Below are 23,385 nucleotides of genomic sequence, written 5' to 3' on the forward strand. Positions count from 1 at the left end.
ACAAACTTACATGGAAGAAAAACTAAAATAAATTAGTTAAGCAGTCAAGTAAAGATGTTAGTAAAAGAACCAAAGGAAAAAAATAAAAAAACCTAAGGAAAGCAAGAGAAAAGAAAAGCTAACATGAAAACCAACATCAATGAACTAGGAAGAAGAATAGGAGAATAAATTAATCTAAGAGTTTGTTACTTTTAGGGAAGAAAAAATGGTGAAACCTCTCGCAATTCTAGTTAAGAAATAGGGAAAACCAAATAGTACTGAGAGTGAGAAAGGGAATGACACCACTAGCACACAGGCATTTAAAATGTTCTAAGAATATAATGTTCTCCACTTAATGACAGATTTTAAAATCTGAGGCAAACTGACAATTTTCTAGGAAAATACAAATTAACAAAATTGATGCAAAACATTGAAAACCTGAACAGAACAATAATCAAGTAAGAAAGGAAGAAAGAAATAGAGGTGAAAGTAGCTGGGCTCAAATTCTTATTCACTATGTAAGAATTTGTTCACCATGTAAGAACTTGTTCTTTATGCTTCAGAAGATCAGAGACTGATGAGAATTAGGCTTGGGGTGGATTAATGATTGTGCATTGAGTCCCCTATACAGAATTTTATTGTTATTAACAACCATTTGATCAATAAATATGAGAGATGCCCTCTCAAAAAAAAATTTTTTTTCAACTATTTCAAAATGTTTCAGAGTATTGAAAAAGATCGGAATCTTTCCAGTTTGTTTTACAAAGCTAGTGCAAATACCAAATCACTGATACCAAAAATATGATAAACAGAACTCAAATAAATTACATATTTGGGAAAAAAATCTAATTGTATATTTAATAAATGAAAATAAGTCAGTAATAAGAATAAGCCAATTTTAAAATGAATAAAATTTATGAACAAACAGTATACACATACACATGGCCAATAAACATAAGAGGTTGAGCTAGAAATCCAACTGGGGGTAAGGTGTCATTTTTGTCCATCTCATTAGCAAAGAATAGATATATTAATAGCTAATACCTAGTTAATACCTAGTGTGGATGAAAGTATAGAGAAATAAGAACCTAAATATGTTGGTAAAGGTATAAAACCTTTCTGGAGAGTGCTTTCATGAGGTATAGTCTAAAATACAGTTTTTGGATTGTAATGTGTACTCAGCAATTTCAGTATGTAAGATTACATTATAAAAGAATGTAACAATCTGGAAATTCTCAAATGTGTGGACAAAGATATATATATACACACACACACATATACACAAGGTTGTTTGATGTACATTACTTATGACATCAAGAATGTTTAATGTTCCTAGAGAAAAGTTGTCAATAGGGAAACATTAAGTGGGGTTCTAGTAAAGTAATGCAGCCATTTTAAAAATGGTATATATCTACATTTATTAATGTCCATGATATATACAAAGACACACAAAAAAAGCAGAGTACATAATAGCACAGATAATGAATGCCATTTTTGTAAATGGAAGGATAAAGACATGAGGAGATAGAAAGATGATAGATCAAGACATGGATAGATAATATCCACACCAATATCTAACAGTGGTCATTTTAAAATAATTGTAAGGGTATTTTTGCCTTTATAATTTCTTGATTATCTAAATTTATAACAGTTTAGTAATGTTCTTTTCACTATCTATGGTGAAAACCCAATTCTGTTTCATTTTGTTTTTGCCTTAATTTGTTGAGAACTGATACTTTATCAAATAGAGTAAAAATGGGTTCTGGGAAAAAGCAAAAGTAAGACATTAAAATAGCTTAATTTTTCTTAGGAGATTCAACAGATATATTTCTTGTCAAATTGCTATAAAAGTTTCTAAAAGCCTACTCTCTGTTTCTGTACTTATCATGGATCAATAGTTCACGGAATAACACGGTGTAGCACTGGTGTAGTGATTAAAGACACAGATTCTAGGGCCAGACTTCTAGGTAAAATCCTAATTACTAACTTTGTAACCTAAACAGATTTCTTAAGCTCTTTGAACCTTCAGGTTCCTCCTCTGCAAAATGAGGGCTATGGACTGCATGTTTGTTTCCCCTCAAATTCATATGCTAAAGCCTTATCCAAATGTGATGGTATTTGGAGGTGGGTCTTTGGGAGGTAATTAGGTCATGAGGGTAAAACCCACATGAATGGGATTAGTGTCCTTATAAAAGACCTCATGGAGCTCTCTAGCTTTCTGTCTGCCATGTTATTTTACAATTAGAAGTTGGCAGTCTGCAGCCTGAAAGAGGGCCCTCACAAGTGTTCGACCATATAGCACCTGAATCTTGAACTTCCTAGCCTCCAGTACTGTGAAAAATAAACGTTTGGGTTTTTTTGAAGCCACCCAGTCTATGGTATTTTGTTATAGTAGCCTGAACTAAGACAATGGGCAAGAAAATAGTGTTTCATACTGTGATTACAAAATAACATAATAGCATAAAGAATGTTTCTTTACAAAGTAAGCACCAGTTAAATGTTTGCATTTATAATCACTAACATTTCTTTTATAAAAAGAGGTGGAGTTAATAATGGGGAAAATAAAGTCAGTGTTGTAGCTGTCAATCTTCAGACACTCCTAGAATGCAGAGGTGAAAAAAAATCAGAAAGCCTAAAATATAAAAATGGAACATGCAACTTAAGAATTACCTTCTATGAAATAAAACCCAGCAATTGGAATGAGACCAATATTCAAAGATGTAACTGAAAAAACTTTTCTAAGTAAAAAAAAAAAAAAAACCTGTGTATAGAAACACAAAAAACTTATCCTTTTCCAGGTAAAATAGATGAAAATAGAACACATCTGGACTCATGCTAGCAATAATTTTGAATTACAAGAAATTAGGGGAAAAAAACACTACATGCTTGGGGAAAAGGAAGAAATTTCAACTCAGGGAGTTCTTTCAAATTACGTCTAATTTCATTTTTAAAAAGTACTATGATTTTCTTTTCTGCATGCTAACTACAAGAATGTAAATGAAAAACTATGTATTTACAGAGAAATGGTTGTCTCAAGAAACATATATTCAGCCTCTTTAATTTGCAAGTATAAAGATGGCAAAAAAAAAAAGACATGCTCAGATATGCACTAGTCAGAAAAGTATCTATATAACCCCTCTTGAGAAACTTACTTGGGAGTGGATGCTGGCAAACTGAGAGATGATTTAGAAAAAAAATAAATAATGAAGTCATTATATAAAAGGACTCATCAACTTCCCTCTGGGACTATCACTAAACAAAATCCTCATCTCATGTCAAATGTCCTCAAACAAGAGACCACAATACAGACAGACCTCATTTTATTGCCCTTTGCTTTCATACGCTTCACAAGATAGTGTGTTTTTTTACAAACTGAAGGTTTGTGGCGACCCCACAGTGAGGAAGTCTATCAGCACCATTTTTTCAACACCATTTTCTTGCTCACTTCGTGTCTCTGTCACATTTTGGTAATTTTTTCAGTATTTCAAACCTTGTCATTGGTATTTTATTTGTTGTGGTGATCTATAAGCAGTGACGATGACTTGCTGAAAACTCAGATGATGGTTAGCACTTTTTAGCAAGAAAGCATTTTTAAATTAAGGTATTGATGTTTTTTAAAAACATAATGTTTTTGCATACTTAATAGACCATAGTATAGTGTGAACATAATTTTTATACACTGAAAAACCAAAAAAGTTCATTTGACCCACTTTGTTATGATATTCCCCATATTGAGGTAGTCTAGAATCAAAACCCCAATATCTCTCTGAGGTATGCCGGTAATGAGAATGCAGAGGAACTGATGCATCCTTTCACAATGGCTTCTGAATACAACATCATTATACGTTATTATCCTTCATTACAGGAATCACCCTATAATTTGACAGAGAAAAACCTATGGAAACTCTTTCAAATACAAATTTATCTTCTCATCCAAACCCCCAGTTAAACATGATTATAAGTGTGTTAAAAAGAAAGTGGGAGAAATAAAATGAAAGACAGCTAAATATTAATGTGACTATTTTTTAATAAAGCTTTATTTTGGGACAGTTATAGATTTGCATGCAGTTGTAAAAAATAATGCAGGGAGAACCATGTATTCTTTATGTAGTTTCTCCCAGTGGTAAGGTCTTATAGAACTAGTACAGTATCACCTCCAGAATATTAACACTGATGCAATCCACCAACCTTTCTCTAGTTTTACTTGGACCTGTGTGTGTATGTGTGTGTGTGTGTATTCTATGACTCTCTTCACAATTTTCAAATATGCAATACAGTATAACTATATAGCTGCCTTGCTGTAGGGTCCATCCCCATGACTCATTTATTTTGTAACTGGAAGTTTGTAATTTTTGACTCCCTTCACCCACTTGCCCCATCACAACCCACTACCTCTGGCAAGCACCAGTCTGTTCTCTTTATCTATTAGCTTGGTTTTGTTTTCATTTGTGCTTTTGTTTTTGAGATTCCACATATAAGTGACATCATATAGTTTTTGTCTTTGTCTGACTTATTTCAGTTAATGTAATGTCCTCAAGGTCCATCCTCATTGTTGCAAATGACAAGATTTCATCCTTTCTTATAGATGAATAATATTCCTGTGTGTGTGTGTGTAAAAATATATACCACATCTTCTTTATCCATTCATCTGTCAATATATACTTAGGTTGTTTCCATATATTGGCTGTTGTAATGCTACAGTGAACATGGGGGTGTATCTATCTTTTTGAGTCAGTGTTTTCATTTTCTTCAAATACCCAGAAGTGGAATTGCTGGATCATGTGGTAGTTCTATTTTTAATTCTTTAAAGAACCTGCATACTGCTCTCCATAGATACGCTAATTTACATTCCATCAACAGTTTCCCTTTCTCTACACCCTTGCCAGTACTTGTTACTTCTTGTCTTTCTGATTACAACCATTCTAACAAGAATGAGGTAATCTCATTGTGGTTTTGAATTGCACGTCCCTGATGATTGGTGATGTTGAGCATATTTTTATGTATTTACTGGTCATCTGTATATTTTCTCTAGAAAAATGACTATTCAGATCCTCTGCCCATTTTTTAAATTAGAGTGTTTTTTAGTGTTCAGTTGTATGAGTTCTTTATATATTTCAGATGATTAACCCCTTATCAGATATATAATTTGCAAATACTTTCTCTCATTCAGTAGGTTGTCTTTTCATTTTTCTGATGGTTCCCTTTGCTGTTCAGAAGATTGTTTGATTTGATGTAATCCTCCTTGTTTATTTTTGCTTTTGTTGCCTTTGCTTTGGGTATAAAATCCGAAAAAGTCATCTCCAAGATCAATATCAAGGAGTCTATTTCTTATGTTTTCCACTCAGAGTTTTATGATTTTATGTCTTACATTCAAGACTTTAATCCATTTTGAGTTAATTTTTGTATATGGTATGAGATAGTGGTCCAGTTTCATTCTTTTGCATGTGGTTTTCCAATTTCCCAACACTATTTGTAGAAGAGACTATCCTTTATCTGTCATATATTCTTGACCCCTTTATTTTAAACTAATTGGCCTTATATGCATAGGTTTATTGCTGGGCTCTTCTGTTCTGTTTATCTGTGTGCCTGTTTTTATGCCAATACCATATTGTTTGATTACCATAGCTTTGTAGTACAGTTTGAAATCAGGGAATGTGAGGTCTCCAGCTTTGTTCTTTCTCTAGATTGCTTTTTCTTTTTGGGGTCTTTTGTGATTCCATATAAGGTTTAAAATTGTTTGTTCTATTTCTATGAAAAATGCCATTGGAATTTTGATAGGGATTGCATTGAATCTGTAGTTTGCTTTGGGCATTTTAATAATATTATTTCTTTCAATCCATGAGCATGCAATATCTTTCCATTTATTTGTTCTTATTCAAATTATTTCATTAATGTCTTGTGTTTTTCAATATACAGGTATTTAACCTCCTTGGTTAAATTTATTCCATGGTATTTTATTCTTTTTGATGCAATCAATGGTAAATGGGATTGTTTTCTTAATTTTTCTTTTTGGTAATTTGTTATTGGTGTATAGAAGTGCAGTAGATTTCTATATATTAACTTTGTATCCTGAACTTTTTTTGAGTTAATTTATTAGTTATCAGTTTTTTATTCAGTTTTTAGGATTTTCTATGTACAGTATCATGTCATCTGCAAATAGTGACGACTTTACTTCTTCCTTTCCAATCTGGATCCATTTTACTTCTTTTTACTGCCTAATTGCTGTGTCTAGAACTAATAATACTATGTTGAATAAAAGTAGCAAGAATGGGCATCCTTATCTTGTTACTAATCTTAGAGGAAAAGTTTTCAGCTTTTCACCATTGAGTATGATATTAGCTGTGGGCTTGTCACATATGGCCTTTATCATGTTGAGGTACATTTCTTCCATTCCCACTTTGTTGAGAGCTTTTTATCATGAATGGATGTTGAATTTTGTCAAATGCCTTTTCTACATCTGCTGAGATGATCATATGTTTTCTATAATTAGTTTTGTTAATATGCTATACCTCATTGATTGATTTGTGGATGTTGAATCAACTTTGCCTTCTTAGAATGAATCTCACTTGATCATAGTGTTATAATGTGCTGTTGAATTTGGTTTTCTAATATTTTGTTGAGAATTTTTGCATCTATGTTTGTCTGGGACATTGGAAATATGCCAAAAATTAATGTCATTTGTACATGGTAATAGGTTTATGGGTGATTTGCTATCTATAGATTTTTTGTAACCTCCAAAAACAACTTTAAAAACTTTAAAAAGTACTTATTGCATGGGTGAAATATATACTTTTATTTGTAGATATTTGATGACTCAAATTTTTCATGTTTATTGTTTTTCCAAAATCTTCACAGATCACACAAAATTATGTCTCAAGAATATAGTGGACAAGAACTCATCATACAATATTCTAATAAGGGAGATCCTATTAGCAATATCAATCTTGCTAATGTTCATTCTAATTAAAGAAAAATTCATAGTTGCATATTTAAGAATGGGGCCCATGGTATAATATTTAATATTGGTTATTTCTTCTGTTATTGGGCTTTATGTTATTGTTAATCTGTAAAATTCCTATAAAATTATAAATAGTAAAATTTCTTTGTGTCATAATTTCCATAAAAAGGTTTAATATTTATTTCTTAAAATAACTTTCAGATACCCTAAAAAGGTATTTTATAACTCTGAAGTATTACCATCTTGTTTTCAGAAAATTATTAAATATATTTTGTAAAATACATACTTTCTTATTAGTATTTGAGCTTGTGACTCTAATTTACTACATAATTTTATTTTAATATCTAGCTTCTCATCAAAAAACTTACACCCATACAAGTTTTCACTGCATTTTACCTTGAATATTATCCTTTTAATTTTTTCATACTTCATTCAAAAATATTTTAGGCTTCCTTTTGAAATAAAAAAATTAATACCTAATATTAATTTTTCTTAGTTAAGTCTTCTCACTGAGACACTATTTCAGGTAGTTTAAAATCCTTTATTCCCTTATCTCCATGACTTATTTCACTGAAGACTTAAGCATACAGTTTTAAACAAATATAAATTGAGCAAAATCTCCCTACATCCTGACAAATGCATACCACATTAAAGTCCATCTACTGGGGCATTAACTTCTCAGTCTGTACAAATGTCTGCATGAAAATTTTAAAATACAGTAAAATATCTGTAATATTTTTTGTAATCCTGATACTAGTCTTTTTTCTAGATTTACCTATAATTCTGCCTTTAACGTCAATGTATTTTACAATAATTTGCCAAATTGCAAAGCTTATTTCAGAGATATACCACATTGGCACAAACTAACAAAGCAATCTTTGATAAAAATCAGTAAAGTTCTCAGTGTTATAATACTTGATTGATAAACCAAGATGACCACAAATATACACAGAGCCTATCCAGTAGGCTGCCGTTTACCATTTTACAGTGAATTGAAAAATTATCCTTGTCTTTCACTGCCGTCTTATAGTTTGGTTTTGTGAGATATTTTCTTTAGTATGTTGAGAGTGATCATATTTATTCCTTTCCTGGCCTTGAATCTCATAGAAGTAGAGAATATTGCAGTGGTTAGGAAATCAGGCATTTTTTTTCTTTTGCTTCTCTTGCTGTTCTCTTGCTGTACTTTTCTCTTGCTGTTCATAGACAAAGCCTTTAATGTCATTCCATCCAAAGGTCAGCTTCCTTTTGGCGTGTAGGATCTGAATGTCCTCATGCAAGTTCCTCCCTGAGTACTCCCCAGGCGGCCTGCACATTCATGCCACAAGAAGTGTGCCTGAAAAGGTTTGTCCGTTCCATCACACCAGAGAGGAACACAGACAGGAAGAGGCAAAGAATGCCGCTTTGTTTGTGGTTCATTTGTTTCTTTTGTTTATGTAAGATTTTATGTGAAGAGTACAAGAGGTTTGGGCATTTAAGACTTGAAAAAAAAAATGTTGATTTCATTTAGCTGATAAAATTAATCAAGTAAGTCTAGAATTTTAATATTATCATATATTAATAAATATTTTATAATTTCTATTCATCTTATTTTCTACTGGTTTGGGCTTTATAAAAAGTTATGCCATCCAAAAATCTTTTTCTCAAAAATTGTCTGTTTAGGTATTTCTGAGTCTGTGAGATCAGAATAGTAAAAGGAAGATGCTGCCTCAAACTGCCGTGACTACAATGCTTTCTTAAATTATATCTTCAGGTCTGTTTACAACCACATTGACATTTGTGAGGTCAGACTCTCAGGAATAGTTACTAAATCAGTGTTAAAGTTTTGTCTCTTTTATTATCAGTTTTATCAGATAATTTTTACAGCACATCCAAACAGCTTTGACTGAGGTCATCCACAAATAGTCTGCTTTTTTCTTTCCCAAACAATTGAGAAAAATGTTTTATAATATGTATTCTGAGTCCTTATATGAACAGGAATAAAAGCTGAATCTTTTCTAAAGGATAATTTGAGGGAGAAAAACACATTTGATCATGTATATATAGTTGTTTGGGAGGAGGGAAAACACCTCATGTGTCTAAGGAGCTCTTACAATAAATAAGAAAAAGATTAACATCAATGGAAATAGGCAAGTGTGGGTAAAATTGCAATATTTCCAGAATCTCCCACCGGGCTTTACTGCATCTCTGTATCGATAGGTGTTTCCAAGGGGTGGAGAGAAGTAGTCCATCTCCACATCAATAAGTAGTTACAAAGGGGAGGAGGGCAAATCTGGACCAGAGAGGTTGGGTGGGGTCCGTTTTTGCAGCTGGGTCACAGAGACACGGGGGAGCAGAAGTGGACGACTCCCTGTAAGCAATAAACAGGTTTCTCCCACTTTACTTCTCCCTTTGATTTCAGTTTCAAAGGTATTTTGCCCCAGGCTAGGAAAATATTTCCCTCCTGGAGTTACAGTAAGGAATAAAAAATAGGAATTTACACAGAGCTAAAAATAGCCAAAACTCATGAAAAAAACAGATCTAATGCAAGTTAAAATGTAAAGGCAATACTTTTTGTCTGGTAATTCATACTAGATGATAAATATTTATTGACTGAATGAGTGAAGTAACACTTATCCATCCATCAAATTGCAAAAGACTTAAAAATGATATGCATTCTCAATATTAGCAGGATATCCAAACAAAAGATAATAACATGAGGTAACAACCAATTCAAACTAGGGGTGTTAAGATTCAAAATTCTAGATTCATTTTAGCTTATAGTTTTTTGGTAAAACTAAAAAGAGATATACGTTTTAGAATAGAGCATAGCCATTCTTAGCCAAATTTCACTATAACAAGTATTTGACAATAATGTTAATGTAAATGGCAAGCCAATCTCGACTTAATCTATAAAAGAAAAATTAGTTTAAACTGTATCATTTAAATAAGATTTAGAATACAAGAAATTTTATAGTGAGGCATATATAAATAGGTATGAACTCCAGATATTATTACCCCTGGGAGAAAATTTCACCCCAGCATATACACAGATGGAGAGAGAAAAGGGCGGAGAAGCAAATGCCCTGAATAAGTTCACTAAACAAAAGATGGGGTTTCTCCTTCCCCAACAACCTTAATTCCAAGGAAGAGTAGAAAACCTGAGGGAAAAAAAGAAGTGTTGATTTATTCTTGTCATATTATTGACACTTCTTAATGTTTGGGGTTCTCTCAAAACATTAATTATTTTCTTCTCTACAGTTTATCTATGGTGCCCAGAAACCATTGACTTCCTGGAATTTTTATTAAGAATTCCACATTCTTGCATGTTTTTCAAATACTGTGGCCTCTGCCAATAAATTCTAATAAATTTTCACTTCTTTTCTTTCAATAACATCTTAGAGAATATGATTCAGACTCAAATTAACTACCGATCATGTTAATGGCTCCTAGGAGTGTACTTCCTATACCTCTTATTACATTAAATCAAATTTGATAATGTGCTCAATCATTGTTCAGCTGGGCTTTCATAAAAGCACTGGTATTTAATATGATTTATACCTAATTTTCTGTTAATATCTTTGCTTACTGTGTGCTTTATTTTTAAAACAGCAATTCTTAGCAAATAGCACCCCTTTAAAATATATCACTGTTTCAAAATATTTTACACAAAGCATTTCACAGTGAAATGTGTTAGTTATTTTATATTATAGTCACGTAATAGTGAACAGGAACAATGTTTAATTTATAATCAAAATATCAATATTTTACTTGTAGTTTGGGAAAAAAATGGGTGCATATGTTTTGCTTACTTAAAATATCAATTATATGCCAAGATTATTAGGAAACTTAGAGTTGTTGTTTTTTTTTTAAGCTTTGCAGCAAAGGAGCAGTTCTAGAAAAACCACTTGAAGCATCTTCTGAAGATGTATCAAGTGTGGCAAGTTTCATTGAGACAAAACTTGTCACATGCTATCTACGGATGAGGAAACCAGACCTGGCTCTGAATCATGCACACAGGTAAAATGAAGTATTAATAACTTGAAGTAAGGACTATCCATGCAAGTACTATGTGAGCTGCGTGATCAACCTCCATTTCATTTAAACTTATGGACAAAACAAAAAACATTTCTTTACTAATTCACTTATGTTAAGTTAGATAATCATAGAGCTCACAAGAGCCTCTCAAAACCTAATGGAAGAAACAGACACATAAACAACTATTCATAATGCAAGGAAAAATTAGGCAGATAACCATAGTAGCAAATTACTGCAAGAAGAAAGGAGAGAGTGAATAAGGTAAGGGAAGAGATGCATCAGAGGGATTTCCAAAAAGGCTGAAGGTGTGGAGAATGGCAGAAGAAAATTCGGACTGTGAATCATGAGCAAAGACTTGAACATCTGTGGCTTACTTGGTGACAGCATAGCTGATTCAAAGGTTGCTACGCAGGGGTGGCGCTGACAGCCATCCAAAGACGTGAAATGCTTTTTATCTATGTCCTTAAAGATTTCCTTTTCATATCTCTCTCCCTCTTCAGGACTCTGTATCATTTCCTGAAGGACTTGCTCTTATCATTCAGTTTAATTTACAGCAAAGATAAAATGATTATGTTACCACTTTTGAATAACTCTTTCTTTAGAATTACAATGCCTCTATTCCTCTCTGCCTGACTTAGACCAATTTACCTAGAACATCTGTCTTGTCCATTCTCTGATCTCACACATCCTCTACTTCTTTTGCAACAAAACTAATGTCAACAGTAAAACATAATTCCAGCCCTGTTACTAACTCCTGAGAAGCAACCATCAGTTGTATGAAGACCCATTATGTAAACAAGCGATCTATCAACATGGTAGAAATCATTTGCAATTCCACAACCACATGAATATAAAAGTTCTACCGAAGATTCTTCACAGCCTCAAGGAGGCCTCAAGTTTATAGGCTTAAGCTTGACATCAAGAACCTGCAGACAGCAAAATTACTTTGAAATTCACAAGATTACCTGTTTGAAAGAAATTTTCCTGCTTTGGTAAACTACAGAATTTATAAAAGGCAAATGCTCTTTGACACACCAAAAGAAAATTCGACTCTACATTTTCTGGGAACATTTTATGCTACCACAGTTTCCAAACCCAGTCTCAGTACATATGATTTGTCAAAAATTTTATTCCATTTCCTTTTAAAGTACCAGTGTTGGAAAAGTAACGTATATTTTAATATGCTAAAATATTGGAATTTCTGAGCTACTTCAGTGACTTAGGAGCACAATGGGAAAATATTTGAATTGACACTAGCCCAGAAAATTCATAGGCATATGTAGACAATAATGATACACTAAAAGTAATTATTTATCACTTTCTCCATGGCTCTCACTACACATTAAAAGGTCCACCCACATGCCCCACATTTCAAGGAAAATATCTCCTGGATATCAGAATGGTTTGATGAATTCTTGAATCATTTTTAATAATAGAAGTGTTTCAACTGACATGGTCACATCAAAATTCAATTTAGTGTTATAAAAATAAATAATGAACATGAATAAAAAATTCTACTATAATCCAAATGAAAGAAACAGCAAAATGCTGTAGTTACTGAGCATGCAAGGAGTATCTTTAAAAGTTTCACTATTCAGACTTAGAAACTTTTGTTTTAAAACTAAGATGATTCCTTGAAAACTACCTGAAAGGAGGATATATAATTCTGAGTCATAAAATGATCTTCCCTATTATGGTAAGATTAACTTTTATATTCTTTTTTTTTCTATTGTAAAATAGTAAGAAATACAAATCAATGGAAGTTAAACAATTTATACAATTAATAATGTACCAAGTGAAATAAATCATTTTACTGGGCTTGTCATTGCAGAACTGAAAAAGTCAGTGAATATGATTCTAATATTAAAATATTTTTAAAGATCTCAGATTTTAAAACAGAATCTGAAGCATAATCAATAAACATACTTCTCAAAATAAATTAATCAGGAATCTCAGTCTATAAATGTCTTACAGCCATTATGTTACACACTGATGCAGAATTTTGCTTCTGTATTATTGTGATGGTTGCTACTAATCATGGATTAAAATTAAAATATTCCTTTTTTGCATTTATTTGCATTTGCTGAAGCACCCTTTCTTTAATTTTATGTAAATGTGAGGTCTACAGCATATCTTTAAGAGATTTGTTAGCACAAAAATTATCCTAAAAACCATTATGTAGCTTTGCTTCTGACAAAAATAAGTGCATATTGTTTTGTCATGTAGAAGACTACAAGAACTATAACTTTATGGTTTTAAATTCAACAAAGATTCATTTTAAAATTAATCATCTGAGTATTGCCATTTAAAATATGATAATAAGTGATACAAAGGCTCTAGATACAACTATTAACAAAATATTTTTGCCTTTTTTCTAACAACATACCAAAAATGGCAAATATGGATGTTATCTTTTTTTTTTTACTTCAACCAAAGGTGATGCCTAGACTCACCAAACACATCACTCCTGTGCTTACTTGATCAGAAGAGTGCCATTGCGTATTGGTGGGTGTTTTGAACAGTCCTAAGACTGATTTCTAACTACTGCTATCTTATTAAGAGTAGAAATCCTGCTATAACTCTTTTCCTGTCATACAAGTGTATTTTGATGTATATAATTTTAAAGATTCTAATGATGCACATCACTTATTTGCATATTTCCCACCTTTAGATTGTTGTTTGTTTTTGTTGCAGAATTTTGATGCCACAAGGTGGCAAGCCAGATGAAATCTAAAATACTAAATATAAGTGGAAAAGATCCTGTTTTCAATTGTTTTCTAATGGTGGCATCTATATTCATGTATTATTCATTCAACAAATATTTACTGAATGCCTACCAAAAGCCTGTGCTAGGCAGTGGGGGGACAGTTGTAAACAGGAAATATTTGGTGTGTATATACATTAGAAGGAGTAGCAAAGTGTAAACAACAAATATTAATGAATACATGAGAAAAAGGTATGATAAATGCTATGAAGTAAATAAACATAATTTCATGTTGCAGAGGCAGTATAGAGCTCAGAGTCTGAAGTATGACTGCTCAGGCTCAAATTCTGACTCACTGGTTAGCCTGATTTTAATTCACTGTAAAAGTAGATTATAATAGCAGTGCCTACTTCACAAATACTATCTCATAAGGTTTTGTGAAAATATAATATAAACCTATGGATTTTTTATTCCTGCCATGACAGAGTCACTGGTACTGGACCTTCCTTCCTGCTGTTAACAACTATAAAACTGGACAAAATACAGGAGGTGACTTTTCAGGCGTTGGACAATGGTCACAGCAAGACTGTGATCCTTGAGAGAAGGGAGATATATATAGTGAGCCCCACACTTTTCTCATCTTTTTGCTGGGGTAATTTTCCTGACCTTATTCAGAGATGGAGATCATGTTAATTGCATCTTGCTGAGCTTGGAAGGCAGAGATTAGAATAGCAGGCTGCCACAAAATCTATAATTTACAGGGTAGGTGGCCAAAGAGGAGATAGCTGTGTGAAGGGGTTTGGGTAAGTCTGGAGAACAATTTACTGCAGATTCTTGCCCAATATGGACTCCCCATAGCATAGACTGTCTGCATATAGGATTAAATGGTAAATGGAAATACTAGAGGACCTGCAGTGATGGGAAATGTTGGAGTAACAATGTGAAGAGACCTTACCTAGTACCTCAAGCATTCAGTTGAGACCCCAGAAAGGCCATGCTTTAAGAGTAAGGACCATGATTTCCAGAAAGGACCACACCTAAGGGTTAGGTTCAAAGCCAAAATAAACCTGCCCTAACAAAGACTAAAACAAAGCATTACAAGAACAAGGGTATTTGCCACTTGATTGCCTGATTGGAAAAAATTTCAACAAGTTTGTAGGGTTGATGTCATAATCCTGATTCCTTAGAAAGTTTCATCCAAAATGTCAAGCATAAAATTAAAAACTACTACACATGCAAAGTAGGAAATAAGACTCATATTTAACAAAATAGTAGTCCATAGAAACAGACCCCAAGGTGACCCATATGTCAGAATTGATAGAGGATTTTAAAGAAGGTATGAAAAACAGGTAAAGATGATAAGTGAAGTGTTAAGTATCTCAACAGAAAAATAAAAACTAAAAAATTAACTAAATTGAGATTTAGCATATATTAACAAAATATCTGAAATAAAAAATGTTCTGATTGACTTTAACATCAGATTTGAGACTGCTATAGATAGGGTTAGTGAACTTGGAGACAAATCAATAGAAATTACCCAGTTAAAAAAATGAAAAAGAAAAAAAAGGTTTAAAAAAATTAACAAATGCTTCTCTGACCTGTCCTTAGGGACAGTAACAAGCAATCTAGCATACATGTAAATGAAGTCTCAAAGGGAAGGGAAAGAGAATGGGACATAAAGGTAATTACTGGAATTTTCCTAAATTTGATTTTACAAAAGGAAAAATCCAGTCAGCCCCAACTAAGATAAATACAAAGAGAACCACATCTAGGAATAGCATAACTAAACTCTTAAAAACACAAGATGGAGAGAAAATATTAAAGAAAGCCAAAGGAAAACAATACATTACATACAATGGAACAATGAAGCAAGTAACAGGTGACTTTTAATCAGAAATAATAAAGGTCAAAATACAATGGAGAAACAACTCTAAGGTGATAAAAGAAAAGTGTCAAACCAGAATTCTATATTCAGCAAAAATATTCTTCAAAAAATGTGAGATAAATACATCTATATATAAATAAAAGTTTAAAAATTAATCTTTAGCAGATTTGAACTTTGAGAAATGATAAATATTTCAAGCTGATATAAATGACAATAGATTGATATTTGGATCTATATTTACCAGAATATATACATATATACAAAATATGGACATATATACAAAAGAATATTTAGTTGGTTGAAAATAAGTCAGAAAGGAGAAAGAGAGGAACAAATAATGGATAGGACCCTGGAAGATAATAGCAAGATGGTACAATTGAACCATTAATAAATACATTAAACATGCATTGACCAAACATTCCATTTGAAAGGTAGAGATTATCAGTCTGGATTAAATCACAAGACTCAATGGTAAATAAGTGAGTAAATATAAAAATGCTGTTTTTCTTCTAAAATATATTTAAAGATAAATGACTAAGGGGAAATAATAACATTTTACATATTATCTGAAGTAAAAATAGTAAATAATAAGATTATGTATTTCTATGAGAAATAGTTTATGATTAATATAAATATATTTATATAATATATAGGCATATTATATAAATAAATATACTAGATTATATATTATATCTTAGATAAATAATGGCTCACAGGAGGGAACACAGATGGAATTTTGCTACTACAAGTTTTTACATGAGGTAGTACAATATTAGCCATAAGTGGCCTGTGTTAAATTAAGAATGCAAGTACAGTCACTAAAGTAACTACTGAAAAATATAAAAAGTATATGTAGAAAGCCAATAATGGACATATATACAAAAGAATATTTAGTTGGTTGAAAATAAGTCAGAAAGGAGAAAGAGAGGAACAAATAATGGATAGGACCCTGGAAGATAATAGCAAGATGGTACAATTGAACCATTAATAAATACATTAAACATGCATTGACCAAACATTCCAACTGAAAGGTAGAGATTATCAGTCTGGATTAAATCACAAGACTCAACTACTAACAGCAAATATAAACTATAAACTAAAGTAAATAGTTTACATTGAAAGTAAAAGAAAGAAAAATAATAGCCATATAGTAAACATAAAAACCTATTTTTATGTAAGGTTTGGCTATGTTAATATTGGATAAAGTTGACCTCAAGAAAATGAGTATTACCAGAGATAAAATAAAGCGCATGAAAATTTTTGAAAATCTGAAATCTGACAGAGCTATTCTCTAACCATAATGGAATTAAATTAGAAATCATTAACAGTAAGATATTTTGAAAAGCCCTCCAAATACATGGAAATTAAACAATACACATCTAAACAATCCATGGGTCAAGATATAGGAAAATAAAAAACCAAAGACTTGTATTCGAATCTCCAATTCCATTATTTATAAGCTTTGACTTTCACAAGAACCTTAACTTCTCTTTGCTTCAGTTATCTCATCTTTAAATCTAAGTAAACTACTTTAAAGTCATCCTGAATATCAAAATATATCAGATTTGAATTTTATTTTAATCCTACTACCAATAACAAATGCAGATTATTTTCAATAGTAATAATACTAATAAACTCTATATATGTATAGGAGAGACTATTTTTTTAAAACATCCTTTTGAACAAAACAGATAACTCAGTAACAGACAATTTGTAAACTTCTATGAAAATACAACTTTTGGGATGTCATTATCCACAACTTGAGGTTAACTAAAACGCTCAGAGGTGATATGAGCTTAAAGTACTATAGATATTCATGAGTTTTAGAATGAACTAGTTCAGAGTAAAAGTAACAGAAATATTTTGCAGATCTTGTAACATGAAATATTTTAAATATAACACTCTCTTCTTTTCCATAACTGAGTGTTTAAAATTTGACCAGAAGTGACACCAAGATGGCAGAATAGGGAGTTGCCAGCTATATCCACCCTCTGCAACAATAATTTGGCAGCCATTCAAAGATAGAAGTGCCTTTGTAGAAGCTTTGATATCCAGGTAGGAGACAGTGAAACTAGTGGGACCCAAGTCCAAGGAAGGTTGTTTTGATAAGGCAGGCCCACACCACAGGGACTGACCCACTTACAGTGGTACCAGCTACAGACTTGCAGATAGCTCTCACCCCTGTTGAATTAGCTGTAGCCCCATTTGAGATTGGTACAGCCTTTACCAGCAAATACCAAGGAACCCAGGAGGAGTCATGCCTGCCTGTGACTTAGATAATAAGCCTGAAAACTTTGGTAGTGGCTAAGAACATTGAAATGATATAACCCAGCTCCAGTCCCACTCTGCCACAGTCCATAAGCAGCCCTACCAGTCCAGAGATGTGGCAGGAGACACACCCATTTATACCTGCAGAGATCCTGAAATGCCCCTGTGACATGGTTCCAGCACCTTCTAACTGCACTCAGGAGACAGTTTTATCTAACTAGGGAATTGCTGAGAGACATGACAATCCATGCCTCCAGATCCAAAACTGCAGACCTCAGTTCTGGCTATGGACCCTGAAGTAGTCCTGGGATTCAGATTCAGCCTCTATCAGCCACAGTTCAGAGCCATTCTGCCTGCCCACACAGGGGCCCACTCAGGGATCTGGTAGGAGCCGTCCCAAGGATCCAGAAGGAACTAATTCTGTTCATGCACCTTATGATAGGCCTGCTGTCTGCAGATTCAACTGCAGACCCTGAAGTGGACCTTTGTCCCAGAATCAGCCCCACTGAAGCAGTCCTGTCTACTCAGGAACTAGACAGGTTACATACCCACTGAAGCTCCTGGTAACAGGCCCACCAATCACAAACCCCATTGTGGACCCAACAACAGCCAGCTGATCCAGCTCCAACCTATCTCAACTGCAGTTCTGGAGGTAATCCCATTAGCCTGGGATACCAACAGGATTCGCAATTCGGGTGCATAAATATTTAAAGCAAATATTAACAGAATTAAAGGAAGAAATTGCAAGGTACTTCAATATCCCCCTTTCAACAGTGGATAAATTATCTAGAAAGAAAATCAACAAGGAAACAGTAGACTTAAACAACACAACAGACCAAATGGGCCTAACAGACATATACAAAAGATTCCGCCCAACGGTATCAAATACACATTTTTTCAAAGTACACACAGAACACCAAATATACATTTTTTCAAAGTACACACAGAACACTCTCTAGGATAGATCATATGTTGGGCCACAAAACAAGTCTTAACATATTTAAGAAGATAAAATCATGTCAAGTATGTTTTCTGACCACCGTGTATGAAAGCAGAAATAATAAGAGCAAGAATAATAGAAAATTAACAATTACATGCCAAATTAAACAACATACTCTTGAAAATCCACTGGGTCAAAGAAGAAATTAGAAGGGAAATCAGAAACTATCTTGAGACAAATGAAAATGAAAACACAACATACCAAAACTAATGATATGCAGCAAATGCAGTTCTAAAAGGGAAGATTATAGAAATAAATGCCTCTGTTAAGAATAAAAGATGTCAAGTAAGCAACCTCACTTTACATCTTAAGAAACTTGAGAAAGAAAAACTAAGCCCAAAGTTAGCAGAAGGAAGGAGAAAAATAAAGATTAGAGCAAAAGTAAAGGAATTAGAGATTAGAAAAACAGCAGAAAAAAATTAGCAAAACTAGGAACTGGTATTTTGAAAAGATAAAAAATATTGATAAACTTTTAGCTAGGCTAATCAAGAAAAAAAGAGGATTCAAAAAAAATTATAAATGAAAGAGAAGGCATTGTAGTTTATAATACAGAAATACAGAAGCCCATAAACTAGTGTAAACAAGTATATAACAACAAATTAAATAACCTAGAAGGACAAATTCCTAGAAACATGTAACCTGCCAAGACAGAATCATGAAGAAATAGAAAATCTGAACAGATCAATAAATAGCACAGAGATTGAAGCAGTAATCAAAAGCCTCCCAACAAAGAAAAGGCTAGAACCAGATGGTTTCACTGGTGAATTTTAACACCAGTTAAATTTTAAAGAGGAATTAACTCTAGTCCTTACTTTTCCAAAAAAATAGGAGATTACCAAACTAGTTTTACAAGGCCAGCCTTACCCAGATACCAAAGCCAGATAAGAACACTACAAGAGATGAAAATTAGAGTCCAATAACCTTGATGAACATAGATGCAAAAATCCTCAACAAAATCATAGCAAACCAAATTTACATTCTGCCATTAAAAGAATCATATACTATAACTATATGGGATTTATTCCTCGATGCAAGGATGTTTCAACATATGCAAATCAACAAATGTACTACATCACTTTAACAAAATAAAAGATAAAAATTGTATGATCATCTGAATAACACAGGAAAAATTCAACATCCATTCATGGTAAAAAACGCTGAGCAAATTAGGTATAGAAGGAATGTACCCGAACATAATAAAGGTCATATATTATAACACCAAGGCTGATATCACATTGAGTGGTGAAAACTGAAATCTTTTCCTTTAAGATCGGGAAGAAGACAATGGTGCCCAGTCTCATCACTCCTAGAAAAAATACTACTGGAAGTACTAGGCAGACAAATTAGGCAAAAAAAAAAAAAAAGGAAGAAGGAGAAGGAGAAGGGGAAGGGGAAGGGGAAGGGGAAGGAGAAGGGGAAGGGGAAGGAGAAGGAGAAGGAGAAGGAAGAACTATAAGGCATCTAAAGGGGAAAGGAAAAAGTTAAATTGTCTCTCTTTGCAAATGACATGATCTTATACATAGAAACCGTAAAGACTCCACCAAGAAACTGATAGAACTAATAAATGAATTCAGTTATATTGCAGGATACAAAATCAACATGTAAAAATCATTTGTATTTCTATGCACTAACAAATAATTATCTGATATTAAGTGACAAAGATACTAAGATAACAATCCTATTGATGATAGTGTCAAAAAAAGTAATAGTTAGGACTAAACTTAACCAAAGAGATCTGTATATTCAAAATTATAAGGCACTAAAGAACAATGGAAGAAGACATAAATAAATGAAAAGATATACTGTGTTCATCGATGGAAGAGTTAATATTGTTAAAATGTCCGTATTACACAAGGCAATCTACAGAGTCATTGCAATCACTATAAAAATTCCAGTATAAAAATTTTTACAGAAATAGAAAAAGCCATCCTAAAATTTATGTGGAACCACAAAAAATTTTGAATAGCCAAACAATCTTGAGAAAGAAGGGCAAAGTTGGAGGCATCACACTTCTGATTTTAAACTATATAACAAAGCTATAAAATAAAGCAATCAAACCAAATGGCATATAAATAGACACATAGATCAGTGGCACAGTATAGAAAGCCCAGAAATAAACCCACACATATGTGGTCAGTGAATCTGACCAGGATGGTAAGAGTACACAATAGAGAAAGAAGTCTCTTTAATAAATAGTGTTGAGAAAACATATGTAGAAGAATGAAATTAGAACTTATCTTACAAAATATACAAAAAGCAGCTCAAAATGAATTAATGAACTTAAAAGTAAGACCTAAGACCATAAAAACTCTAGAAGAAAACATAGAGGAAAAGCTCCTTGATGTTAGCCTTGTCAATGAATTTTTTTTGGATATGACATCAAAAACACAGGCAACAAAATCACAAGTCAACAAACGGTAAAACACCAAACTAAAAATTTTCTGTGTAGCAAAGAAGCAATCAACAAAACAAAAAGCTACAGGTGGAATGGAAGAAACTATTGCAAACCATATATTTGATAAAGGCTTGATTTCCCAAATATGTAAGGAACTCATAACTAAACAGCAAAAAAAAAAAAATGAAAAGAAAAACAAATAACCTGACAAAAGAGGATTAAAGGTGGCAGTGTAAGAGGCGAGACAGAGGCTTCCTCCTAAAACCGCATATAATATGAAAATATAATTAACACAACTAATCCTGAAAGTGCAACAGGAAAGAGGGCTGCACCAAACTGCATACACCTGGTGAAAAAAATAAACCTCACAGAACAGGGTAATGTACCAAAGCCATGGCCAGGCTGGACACAAGCCATTCCCCCACCCCAGCTCCCTGGCGGGAGGAAGAGAAACAGAGCAGGGAGGGAGTGGGGGCCTGGGACTGCTGAATACCTAACTCCAGAGATCTGTTCTGGGAGCACAAACCTACATTTCATGGTGCTTTCATGGTACTCTCGTGATTAGGGGGTGGGAAAGCTAGGACAGGCAGAATACCTAGAGAGACTGAGATTCCAGCTGTTTGTGGAAAGCAGGGATCCATATCTGGCTGCTCTGGAACAAAAGAAAGGTGGTCAGTTTGAGAGACTTCCTAACATCAAGAGGGCTGCTAAAGGGGCAAGGATTGCACAGAGCTTACTGCTCAGGAGAAAGGACAGGTAGACAAAATTGTCTGGGTGTACTCTGCCCAGCAGGTTGGGAGCTTTCACGATTTTCAGGCACTCCAGCTCCCTACCTGGCTACACAGCTTGAAGGCCCACCTCCGTGATATGCAGCCTACTGCACCTTTCTACCAACCAGCCTCACTTGGCTCACAAACCTGCAAACCCTACCCTGGTATTAGGCCAGCAAGAGGGAAGCCCCCATCTACAGCAACTAAAAACACAAAGCATAGAGGTTTATACCTGTGTGCTCAGCCCACTGGTTCTGGCATGGAAGCAGGCATAACAACTGGGAAGCAGGAAACAGCTCTTTCCTTCCCCCCGGCACCAATACCGCTCCCCTGTGACCCCCAACACCCCTGACATTGCTTCAGGGACTGAGCAGCTCCAGAGAGTAGAGCTTCTGGACACTAGAGGGTGCCAGATACAAATATGAAATGTGAAGAAACCTGGTTCAAAGTAAAATTATGAATACAACACCTGAGAAAGATTCAAATGAAATCTACCTCATGAATCTTCCTGAAAGTGACTTCAAAATAAAAACCATTAACAGGCTCATGGAGGTACAGAAAAATATTCAGGAACTCAGGAATGAATTCTGTTCGGAGAGCCAATCATTGAAGAGCACAATGGAGGGTATTAAAAGCAGATTAGATATGGTGGAGGAGATGATAAGTGAAATAGAAATTAGAGATGAGGAATACAAAGAAGCTGAGGCACAGAGAGAAAAAGGATCTCTAGGAATGAAAGAATATTGAGAGAACTGTGTGACCAATCCAAACAGAACAATATTCACATTATAGGAGTACCAGAAAAAAGAAAAGAGAGAAAAAGGGATAGAAAGTGTCATTGAGAAGGTAATTGCTGAAAACATCCCCAATCTGGGGAAGGAGATAGTCTTTCAGGCGATGGAGGTACACAGATCTCCCAAAACAAGGGACCCAAGGAAGACAACACCAAGACATATAATAATTAAAATGCCAAAGATCAAGGATAAGGACAGACTATTAAAAGAAGCCAGAGAGAGAAATAAGATCACATACAAAGGAAACACATCAGGCTATCATCAGACTTCTCAACAGAAACATTACAGGCCAGAAGGGAGTGGCATGATAAATTTAATGCAATGAAGCAGAAGGGCCTCAAACCAAAAATACTCTATCTGGCAAGATTATCATTTAAATTTGAAGGAGGAGTTAAACAATATCCAGATAAGCAAAAGTTGAGGGAATTTACCTGCCAAAAACCATCTCTACAGTGTATTTTGGATGGACTGCTATAAATGGACATGTTCCTAAGCTACAGAGCTGTCACCAGAGAAAATAAAACCACAGCAAAGGAATAGACCAATTAATAACTAAGCAAATGCAAAATTAAATCAACTACCCCCAAAGTCAGTCAAGGGATACAAAAAAGTATACAG

General features: G+C 33.6%; 1 protein-coding gene across 2 annotated transcripts in view; it reads left to right on the top strand.

The window, feature by feature from the left end:
* The window catches only part of SPATA16 (spermatogenesis associated 16), a 212,783-nt gene that overhangs the window by 65,111 nt on the left and 124,287 nt on the right, over nucleotides 1-23,385 (top strand). For both annotated transcript variants that reach the window (XM_037003739.2, XM_073230426.1), the window contains exon 3: nucleotides 10,788-10,933. In XM_037003739.2, the coding sequence (XP_036859634.2) occupies nucleotides 10,788-10,933 (146 nt within the window). The remainder of the gene's footprint in view (nucleotides 1-10,787; nucleotides 10,934-23,385) is intronic.

Source organism: Manis javanica, chromosome 3 (assembly GCF_040802235.1).
Source record: "Manis javanica isolate MJ-LG chromosome 3, MJ_LKY, whole genome shotgun sequence".
Taxonomy (NCBI): Eukaryota; Metazoa; Chordata; class Mammalia; order Pholidota; family Manidae; genus Manis; species Manis javanica.